Here is an 11656-nt window from a genome sequence, read left to right on the forward strand (position 1 = left end):
GAGAAAACTATGCTTCTGCAATAGAATAGAGTCCCAAACAAATATGAGAGTTACAGCCTTTGTTAAAACCATTATTTTGTGCTTTATTGAATATGGTACTTTACCAATATTCATGAATGTATATACATATTATCAAGGCACAGATTGCAATGACTAATGTGTCATGTTACTAACCATTTTCTGTCTGCCTCCTAGGCATATAAAAATAATTCACTCTTACATAGAGTTTCAAAGCATTCCATATTTCAGCAATTATTATTGAATTATTGTTTCAGCAATTTTGCTTGAGTCTCCCTTTGTTAACTCTGTTCTTCATAACCTCCTTTGGGCATTTATGTCTGTCTGTTTTGAGCTTAACTAATGGGTTTCCTCCCTGCTTTGTTCCTACAGTCAATTTACTCTATCCCTACCCGGCTGACTGCAGCCAAATGCAGCAAAACGGACATTCTGCAAATGGTATCTACACCATCTATCTCAACGGTGATCTTAACAGGCCCTTCCAAGTTTACTGCGACATGACCACTGATGGTGGTGGATGGATAGTGAGTGTTGTGAGGGGCGGGGGCAGACTCCACTCCTTCACTTCTTGTTTTCATGTCCAAGAATTCTCCATTATGGATCTGTCCTTTTTTCTTGGTTCCCCGTGTCAGCAATAAACACAGTGTGCTAACAAAAGGAACCACGTGCTACCTGACCCACATTTGTCTCTGCTCCAAAGCAAAGAGAAAGATGCAGGGTGTGCTGTGGATCAAGGCACAAATCTCTTAGGCCCCTTCCGCACATGCAGAATACTGCACTTTCAATCCACTTTCAATCCACTTTGCAGCTGGATTTTACTGTGCGGAATAGCAAAATCCACTTTCAAACAATTGTGAAAATGGATTGAATGTTCATTGTTCTGCATGTGCGGAAGAGGCCTTAGCTTTCATTGCCCTGGGAATTGGTAGCAATCAGTAGATTTAAAGCAGCGCAGGCAGGGTCAGTACAGAAGGGGCCTTCAGCAGTCCTTTCTCTCTCCCTGCACCCACGCTTTACCAATATTCATGAATGTATATTATACATATTATTTAAAACATAGTGTTAAAAAAGGGAAAGAGATTAAGATATTGCAATATAAGAGAGCAGCAGTGGTGTAGTAGTTAAGAGCAGGTGCACTCCAATCTGGAGGAACCGGGTTTGAGTACTCGCTCTGTCCCTTGAGCTGTGGAGGCTTATCTGGGGAATTAGATTAGCTTGTGCACTCCAACACATGCCAGCTGGGTGACCTTGGGCTAGTCACCGTTCTTCTGAGCTCTCTCAGCCCCACCTACCTCACAGGGTGTTTGTTGTGGGGAGGGGGGGAAGGGTAAGGAGTTTGTAAGACCCTTTGAGTCTCCTGACAGGAGAGAAAGGGGGGATTTAAATCCAATGCTGCTTCTTATGCCAGGGAGAGGAATAAGTTAACTGAAAACTCCAGTAAATTGCAATGGTCTGAACAAAGTCTAAGGACTATTATGACGTGTAGTTTGCCCTGTAGTGAATGTACATTCCCCGTGGGTCAGATTTTCTGTTGCACGCATGTTTCCCCCCATCTCAAACTCACTGCACTGCAAATCTAATAATTCCTGTGATTTCCAAAAATGGGCAAAGTGCAGTGTTTTTCCTGCATGTGCTGGGAAAGTGAAACAGACAATTGCTTCAAGTTTTTTGCTCCTCTGTTCCATCCACTCCTTGGTAGGCATTTCCAGAGGACCAATGGGCCTTTAAAAAAAAACACGAATGGTCTATCGCAGGAGCAATAGAACATTAAAACAGCCCCCCCCCCCCAATAAAATGGTGGCAAGAAGGAGGCATTCTTCCTATTGATCTAGGAACAACCTGAATGCAGGGGCAGGAAATATGGCAGCTTGGAACAATCGACAGGCATTTCTTCTCATGTAAACAGAGAAATGAGGGAAGACTCCTCTGCAGGCCAAACTGCCTTGGACTAAGCATGGCATGCATTTAAAAAAATAGTGAATTGGCACTGCTGTGCAAGTAAAATCAGGTTATCCAGAAACCCAAATTGTAGGGAGAAAGTCAGGTAGAGAGAATTGTGTAAATATTCCTATAAATTATTGTAAACTTACTTATTTAGGTAATTACTGAATGTTTCTTGAATCTTCTCATCTTCCCGCATCTTTTTATCCATAGTCCTAGTGTAAATATATCGTGTTTAGAAATTGATGCTCAGTGAACATTTGGCTTCTGTTTTACTTATACAGGTGTTTCAGCGGCGAAACACGGGGCAGCTGGATTTCTTTAAACGTTGGAGAAATTATGCTGAAGGCTTTGGAGATCCAAGGGGGGAATTTTGGCTTGGTACTGTATCTTTGTGGGATTTGGAGACTTCAGTTTGGTTGCTGATCCACTTCTTGTGGTCAGCACAGGATCTTACTGGGAACAGTCCTTTAGGATCTACTGTCCAGTAACCATGCTGATTACAGAATCTTATGCAAACTCCCCCAGTCCTTTCTCCAGTGGCCACTGAGGCCAAAGAAAGGCTTTCAATGTTTTGTTTATTTAAATTATGGCCTTTCATACATCTGACAATGTTCAGATCCTTGTATTGCCAAGGGGATACCTTTTTAGTTATAGTTGTAATTTGCCAACTTGTCTTTTCCATGGCTGTTTTGATTGCTGGGTAATTTCTAGATTCATTCTAGAGAATAGGATCACCAGATTATATGTTGAGAGTCCTGTGCTTGAAGCTTTGTTTATTCACTTGTTTATTTTGCAGTTAGGGGTTCTGCTGGGATCAGTTCAGATCAAGACCACAGGAGGTGGGGATTGAATCCTTCTAATTACTGCATTTCCCTTTTCTGAATGGGTTCTATAGATCTACTGTTTGTCATGAACAGAAAGGCACTCTATATCGATGTCCCCAACTTTTTTAAGCATGCGGGCAAGTTTGAAAATTTGACAGGGCGTGGTAGATGTAGCAGCAAAATGGCTGCCACCTATCCATCTATCCATCCATCCATCCATCCATCCATCCATCCATCCATCCATCCATCCATCCATCCATCCATCCATCCATCCATCCATCCATCCATCCATCCATCCATCCATCCATCCATCCATCCATCCATCCATCCATCCATCCATCCATCCATCCATCCATCCATCCATCCTGTGATAAACCCTTGAAGTTTGTAACATCTTGTAACATCTAGTTAGGCTCTTAGCTGATTGAATCAGAGACAATATATTATCGAAGGCTTTCACGGCCGGAATCACTGGGGTGCTGTGTGGTTTCCGGGCTGTTGACCTTGCTATCTGCATTGTTACTCACAGGTATATATACTCCACTTGCTTTCCTATTATCAGATCCTCTGAAGATGCCAGCCACAGATGCAGGCGAAACGTCAGGAGAGAATGCTGCCAGAACACGGCCATACAGCCCGGAAACCACACAGCACCCCAGAGTCAATATATCTCTAAATTCCTTTGGTGGGGGGGAGCACAATAGGGAAAAGCTTTTGGTTTCATGCACTTCTTTGACGCTCCCTGGAAGCATCTGGCCAGCTGCTCTTGGCAATGGGATACTTTCTGATCTGCTCCAATAGAGCTTTTCATATGTTCATTGTACAAAATCTTATCTTCCTGAGTGCAAGTCCTACTTACCATAGCCAAGTGGAAGATGCCTGTATGAATGTCTGAATGTGTTTGTAAGGTGTGATAATTGTTACTTGGGATTGCTTTTTCTAGGCCTTGAAAAGCTTCATGAACTGACTAGCACTTCTCCCACCCCATTTGAGCTGAGGGTGGATCTGCAGACCCACAACGATTCTGCTTATGCCATCTATGACCACTTCCAAGTGGGCTCAAGCAGGGACAGGTACAAGCTCTCGATAGGAAATTATAGAGGCACTGCCGGTAAGCAGAGTTCTGGCCTTTTCTATTTTTGCACTAAGAAGCTGGGTTGAAGGAATTGTGGGGACTTTCTTATATTAAACCTATGCGAGTCTGAGATGCGTTGAGATGCTTTAGGAACCTGCAGCATGTTTCTACTAGAGGAAGTCCTTTCCTCTAGTGCAGGGACCTTCTGGGACTTTTGTACCAGAGGAAGGCTCCTTGGGCTGGAGGAAAACAACATTCCATGGTATTCTATCCAAGAACTGACACATTCCTATAGAAAGCAAGGTATGTTTGTGCAGTGGAGTGCTATAGTGGTGGTGAAGGACCAGGAAGGCCAGGCTAAATATGAAACCTGTGCCAAGACCCTAAGGCAGTGGTGGTGAACCTTTGGCACTCCAGATGTTATGGACTACAATTCCCATCATCCCATGCTGGCAGGGGCTGATGGGAATTGTAGTCCATAACATCTGGAGTGCCAAAGGTTCGCCACCACGGCCCTAAGGAAACATAATCACAAGGGCAATACTTAACTCACACAACAGGTTTGTTTGTAGGTCTCTGAGAAGAAAGCACCTAGATATGGGACAGTGAAGTCTCTGAGGGCGTGAATTATTTAGTTAGCAGAGTCAGGAGTGGGTTTCCAGGTGGAGTACCCCAGAGCCTGCTCTGGGAAGCCCAGTATGCCTCTCTTTTGGTGAAAGGAGTTGGATATTTAAGTATCTGTCAAGTTCTGTGAAGGAAAGATTTTCCCTGTGTAGGAAGTTTAGTAGGATTGTTAAAACTGAGCCAGAGAACTGTTTGGAAACTATAATAGAACATCTGAAACAACTAAAGTGTTCAATAAAATATTCCTGCCAGAAGAAAGGAAAAGTTTAATTATTTCTGTAGCTTATTTTCTTGCAATTCTGTAAATAAACGTTTCATCTTTGTTTGCCTGTTAACAAGCCTCAAGAGTCATTTAAGAGGGAAAGAATCAGTTTTGGAGGGAAAAGTAAAAATCCCCTCACAGAGCTTTGAGTATGCTCAACTGGTGGCAGTAAGAGTAAGGCTGACAGGAACTCCTGAGGAACTTTTGGTGTGTGCCTGTTCAGACTGCGCTAGCTACCATTACAGCAACCTTGATTGAAAGTTAGGATTTAAAGGGGGGGGGGGGATCCCGATACAGAGTTATTACTATTCCTTATATTTGTGCCTAACTACAGTCATAGCTTTGTTAATAGGCATCAATGGAGGGGAATGAAAGTTGCTGTTAAACTTCATTAACTGGAACCCACATATCTGGAAGTTATTTGCCATTGCCTGCCTCCAGTGGTGTAGCGCCAATGAAGCGGGGGGGGGGGGGCACGATGCCCTGGGTGCTGCTGTGGTTGGGGGTGTGGCTGGGCTGTGGAGGGGGCGTGGTGGGGGTGTTCTGGGACGGGGCAGGGCAGGTGGCACTGTGGCAGGGACGCAGGGCGTGTGTGTACCTTGGGCACAGTTCCCCCTTGCTCCGCCCCTGCCTGCTTCTGCATAGCAACCCTGGCCTGCATAGCAACCCTATTCCTTGTTCGTCACCCATTCAAATATTAACTGGGCTGACCTTGCTTGGCTTCCAAGATCTGATGAGATCAGGCTAGCCTAAGTGTTTTTAAATGCCATTTGGATGGCATTTTTCATTGGCCGAATTCCCACTGAAAATTTAATCTAGATACAACCAAGTTTCAAAAGAATCGACACCTTTTCATCCAGGTTCCAACATCCTCATTGCAGCATGTTTCTAGTGAAGATGTCTAGGCCTGCCCCTTGGGGGGGGGGGGGTGCCTTCTGCCAGGGGTGCAATTGTTAAGCTAGCAGCACTAAAATTTCAGAGTAACTTTAGGAGCCCCTTCTGATGATACCACCCAGGTTTGGCGAAGTTTGGTTCATGGGGGCCAAAGTTATGGATCCTTAAATGCGTAGCCCCCATCTCCAATTAGCTCCCATTGGAAACAATGGGGGATGGGGGCACCCCCTTTGGGAGTCCATAGCTTTGGACCCCCTAAACCAAACTTCACAAAACCTGGATGGTATCAGTAGGAGTCTCTCCTGATGATACCACACAGGTTTGTGAAGTTTGGTTCATGGGGACCAAAGTTATGGACCCTCAAATGTGTAGTCCCCATCTCCTATTAGCTCCCATTGGAGTGTTTTTTCCCAAAAAGGTGCATATACAAGTAGGTCCAGGAAAATCCCGTGATAAGGGTGGGGGAGAGGGGGGAGCTCCAGAAACGGACTGATCTGTGTTCTGCAGTTGAGCAGTGGGGAGACTGCAAGGAAACCTGGATATTTCGGGAGACTATCCCAGGATTAATCGCCAGTGGGAAATTGCCCACCACCGTCTGCAACTGAACTGTGGGGCTGGTTTCTTTGTCTTTCTGAGTGCATCTGCTCTTATTTTGGGGGATCAGATGTGTTCATATCAGCTTCCCTACTCTTCTAACATCTTTTCTAATGCTTTTCCTTGCCTCATTTAGGGGACGCTATGACTTATCACAATGAGAGGAAGTTTACCACCTGGGATAGAGACAACGACATTGCCATCAGCAACTGTGCAATCTCACACCACGGGGGCTGGTGGTACAAGAATTGCCATTTGGCAAACCTCAATGGTAAATACGGAGATGACAAACATAGCGAGGTAAGTCCAGGACTCTGTAAGGCTCCAGTTCTTTGTTTCTTTTCTGAACAAGGCACTCTGCTTTTCAAGAGCATGACAAATTATGGTGATGGTTGCTGAACATGTCCTCCAGTGGACACTGTGATCAGCAAATAACAATCTACTACTGGTCATCCCTGACCTGAAAGATTTCCAGCTGGCCTTAACCAGGGCTAAGGCATTTTCTGCCCTGCCCCCAACCTGGGGGAATATTCTCTCTGCTGAGACCAGGGCCCTGTGGGATTCGATGCAGTTCTGTGTCAGAGCTGTTCCAACCAGCATCCGGTTGAGGAGACCACAGTTTCCACCATTCATTCCCTCTCCTTTTTCTGGGTTTTGAATTTCTGCTCCTACAAGATGTTCTTTGGTTTAGGATTTTAGAATATATAAGGTGAATGAGTTTGCCATCTGAGATCTTAATTGTAATATATTTTATGCTTTTATTATTTATAATATGTTGGAAGCCACTCGGAGCCCGCGAGGAGAAAGGCAGTATACAAGTTAAATAAATAAATAAATATTTGCAAACTCCTTAATTGTGCAACAAGCAGTAATATGGAACCCTTCTATTGTTTCCCATTGTTACTCTGAATTTATATAAATGTTTCTGATTACCGGTAGCTAAAGCGATATAATTCTATCTCCAACCAGCAGAGTAATGATACCCACGTGGTAACTGGACTATAGTTGATAGATGCTGATAAGTTTCATTGGAGGGAAAGGCTTCAAGATTTGCTGAGTGGAATGGCAGGACACAGACCACTCTGTTCTGAACCCATCAGCCTGGAGTGCTCTATCAAAACACAGGGAGAAAAGGAAAAAAATCATGAAATCAGCTTAAATCAGGGGTGGCCAACCTATGGCCCTCCAGATGTTCATGGAGTACAATTTCCATCTGCTCTGCTAATTGGCCATGCTGGCAGGGGCTGATGGGAATTGTAGTCCATGAACATCCAGAGCACCATAGGTTGCCTGCCCCTAAGCTAAATGATCGGTGCAGTAGGCTAGAACTCCTGTGAGGTCAAGGGCAGGTGTAAGCTATGGCTAGGTTGCACCTTTTTGAGGGCAGATCTACAAAAAGAGTAAGTTGAACTTCTTTTTTTATTGGTAATCTATTCAGCAAGCTCCAGTTCTCCTCCTGTGCCTTTAATGGCAGTACAACACAAAGAAATATGGCAGGTGGAGAGAGGTTTGGGAGAATCTTCACTCATTAGATATTCACCTGCAGCTTGGGTATACAAAGGAAGTTTGGGACCTGGGTTGTGGAGATGTTAACATTCAGGATCCAGGCAGCCTTTATCTTTGAAAGAAATATTGGACTACTGTTTTTTTAAAGGAACTTTTGGCAGGCTGCACTCTGATTCCTCCAATTTTCAGCTGAGCCCTTTCTTCTGACCCATGTTTCAATCTCCTGAGGAAAAGTGACAATTTTCATATACAAAATTATGAATACTGAACGAGATTTTGGCTGCTGAACGCATATGGGCAGTTTGTTCCTCTCTCCCCTCTGAGGAATGCTACTCCTTGGAGTGGAGCCTGGGGCTTGTCTGAGTGGTTTCAAAATCCCCCTCACCCCACAAAAGCAGCTCTCTTCCATCCATAATACTAGTACCTACATGCATCCCATGCAGTTAATGGGCAGTATATTCAGGATAGACCAGGGGTAGGGAACCTGCGGCTCTCCAGATATTTAGGAACTACAATTCCCATCAGCCCCTGTCAGCATGGCCAATTGGCCATGCTGGCAGGGGCTGATGGGAATTGTAGTTCCTGAACATCTGGAGAGCCGCAGGTTCCCTACCCCTGGGATAGACAATAGAAACTACTTTTTCTCTGAAAGAATAATTAACCTGAGGAATTCACTACTACAGGAAGCAGCAGTGGCGTAGTGGTTAAGAGCAGGTGCACTTTAATCTGGAGAACCAGGTTTGATTCCCTGCTCTTCCATTTGAGCTGTGGGGGCTTATCTGGGGAACTAGATTAGCCTGTGCACTCCAACACACGCCAACTGGGTGACCTTGGGCTAGTCACAGTTCTTCTGAGCTCTCTCAGCCCCACCCACAGGATGTTTGTTTGGGGAGGGAGGAAGGGAAAGGAGATTGTAAGCCCCTTTGAGTCTCCTGACAGGAGAGAAAGGGTGGGTGGATATAAATCCAAACTCTTCTTCCTTATTCTGGACGCTGAATAAAGAGGACTGTTGGTCTGAGCACAGCTGCTTTTACCTTCTTCATGGAGAGTCAGTTCATTGGATCTAATCCCCAGGTTCAATCGAGTGAAGTCAATTCATTAGATCCAACAGCCTAATTCAATCAAAGAGAATCAGTTCATTAGGTCTAACAACTATGTGTAGTTAAGGAGGGTAAATTCATTAGATCTAACAGCAAAACTTTGATCAAGGGAAATCTATTCATTAAATCTAACATCAACGTTCAATCAATGAGATTAAATTCAGATGGGTTAAGGAAGACCAGTTCATTAATTTGTGGCAGAAAAATTCAATCCAGAAGACAAATTAAGCCACACAGCAAGGCTTAGTTAAAAGAAATTCCCTCTGTTGGTTCCAGGCTGCAAAGTTCAATCAAATGAGAAGGTTTTGGCACTGGATCCAATCCGCAGAGCTGTTCAGGCCTTGATGTTAACGCTGAAGTGGTTTTATTATAAATTTGAGCAAGGATGTGAATTTGTGTCCATAGATCCAAGAACTTACATGCTATATATGATAATACATACTTTCTCTTTTCAGGGCATTAACTGGGAGCCGTGGAAAGGCCATTTATACTCCATCCCTCGCGCTGAGATGAAGCTGCGTCCGCGGTCACATATCTTTGGCCCAGTCCTAGGCAGGAGCAGGCGATCTCTGGCAGTGAAGAAGAAGGAGATGAGCATTTAAACTGGTTTTCTGAAAATGCTGTGCTTGTCAATCTCAGCACAGGAACCCATTAGCATGTAACAAGCACATTTATAACCACAAGGCACTGGCTTACATCCTCCTCAAAGAAACATGCCCGGTTAATTAGATGGGATCACCATATAACTCAGCCCACATTTGAAAGAAGAGGCGATCGGGAACTAAGGGCCAGTTCATATATTACACTTGTGCCAATTGGCCATGCTGGTAGGGGCTGATGGGAATTGTAGTTCCTTAACCTCTGGAGAGCCGCAGGTTCCCTACCCCTGCACTTGTGTATTGAAGTTTCCACTTGCCTCTTGTTTTGCCAGCCACTACAAGCATCGAGGGCTGGAGAATCCCGGTCCAGTCCTTAAGTTGTCTCAGGTTCTTACTAAGGAAAGAGATCTTTGCTATTCACTTGCCCTAACTGCACAGCTTTGCTTCTCCTTGTCGGAGGAAACAAAGAATCAACCACCATGGCTCTTTTCCTTCCTTGCTCTTAAAGGCAGTTCCTTTCCTTCATCTCTGATTGTAGGCAGCAAAGCCTTCCTGCTCTCTGGTGGGCTGGAGCCAGGTAAGAGAAGGAAAGAAGTTCTCAATGGATGATTGTTGTAGGTTTTCCGGGCCATGTGACCATGGTCCGTTAGTTTTTGCTCCTAGCGTTTTGCTCGCTGACTGGCATTTTCAGTGCCATGGAGAGAAACACTGCTTGCCATGATGTGCTTCTGAAGATGCCAGCCACAGATGCGGGTGAAACATTAGGAGCAAAACCTGCCAGATCACAGCTACATAGCCCAAAAACTCACAACAGCCAGTTAATTCTGATCATGAACGCTTTCAGCAATACAGCTCAAGGGATGCATTACAGACTTCCGACTCTCTTCCTTGGCTGTACTTGACAAGGGCCTGTTTGGTCTGCTGTTCTCATATTTACTAGGTTCAGCTTTGCAAAACCCCAAGGTGCTAATTCAGCATGTCTGTTTTCCTACACATTAACAAAAACCTAAAACTGAAAATCCTCAATTCTTAGGAGTGAGGGACACAGAATTTTATTTTTTCCCCCTGTGTGTACAACAAGATCCTTGAATGTACAGCAAAGCTGACATTGCTCTGGTTTGCAGTCTGGCTTTGCTTCCATATCTGAAATTTGCTGATGTTTTGGAAGAAAAGAAATCGAAAAAGTTTTATCACAACTGCTATAATATATTATACTTTTTTCATCTGGAAGAAAGTTTATTTTCCTTTCTTCTTTGTTGTGAGATCGTCTTTGCAGTAGTCACAATGTGTAGACAGTTCTCAGTGAGATGACTCGACCTGTTCTGGACCTCAGACTACAGGTCTGTGTCACATGGGTAAATGCTCCTTCATATGTGACGTGCCCCACTTCCAAGTTGCCAACCTCCAGTCGGGGCCTGGGGATCTCCCAGAACTACAACTGGTTTCCAGAAAACAGAAATCAGTTCTCCTGGAGAGAATGACTGCTTTGGACGGTGGCCTGTGTGGCATTATACCTCGCTGAGGTCATTTCCTTTCCCAAGCTCCACTTCCTAAGCTCTGCTCCCAAAATTTCCAGGAGTTCCCTAGCCAGGAGTTGCCAACCCAACTTATTTTCCTGAGCAATGAGACATTCCAGGTTGGTCCCCCTTGGAAAATAGAGAACAGCAGACTTTACAGATATGCAGGTATATCTACTCTGGATGATGGTACAAAGTGATCCTACAGGGCAGACAATCTGCCACCTCCACACCAGATACCCAGAGGTGGAAAAACTGCACTCAGCTGTGTGTCAGCCCACTCCAACAGTGGCTGTGTGTTCCCTCTCATCACAGTCTGTGCTTTCTTTTCACACCCATACCCTTTGCTTGGCCCTTCAGCACTGGGGAGGGGAGGGCTTGTCTCTTCCAGCCCTGGTGCGCGGCTGGAGCAGAGCCACTCCCTGATACTTAAAAGGACAGCTGCAGCAGGCAAGCCACATAAAAGACTCTTCATTGGCCCCATTCTGTTTGTTGTGGACTCTGGTTCCTCCACACATGGTCCTTTAGGCCAAGCCTGTAGGCCAGCAGAATGATTTGCAGCTTGCAGCAGCCATAGCACCACAAAAAAGTCCTTCAACAGGCTGCATCCTTTGCCTTGACTTCTGTGGGGCAGGGATATATACAAGGATTTCTTCTTTGGGTAAAGATGAAGTTTCAGTTGTGTGCTTCCCTCCCTGT

At 44.8% G+C, this 11656-nt stretch overlaps 1 protein-coding gene across 1 annotated transcript in view; it reads left to right on the forward strand.

Moving 5' to 3' along the window:
* Nucleotides 1-10036, forward strand: part of TNN (tenascin N) — a 39741-nt gene extending 29705 nt beyond the window's left edge. Inside the window, exons 11-15 of the mRNA XM_048497825.1 lie at nucleotides 391-542; nucleotides 2244-2340; nucleotides 3730-3897; nucleotides 6372-6535; nucleotides 9297-10036. Coding sequence (XP_048353782.1) covers nucleotides 391-542; nucleotides 2244-2340; nucleotides 3730-3897; nucleotides 6372-6535; nucleotides 9297-9443 — 728 coding nt within the window. The 3' untranslated portion in view covers nucleotides 9444-10036. The remainder of the gene's footprint in view (nucleotides 1-390; nucleotides 543-2243; nucleotides 2341-3729; nucleotides 3898-6371; nucleotides 6536-9296) is intronic.
* Nucleotides 10037-11656: the final 1620 nt, after the last annotated feature.

Source organism: Sphaerodactylus townsendi, linkage group LG05 (genome assembly GCF_021028975.2).
Source record: "Sphaerodactylus townsendi isolate TG3544 linkage group LG05, MPM_Stown_v2.3, whole genome shotgun sequence".
Taxonomy (NCBI): Eukaryota; Metazoa; Chordata; class Lepidosauria; order Squamata; family Sphaerodactylidae; genus Sphaerodactylus; species Sphaerodactylus townsendi.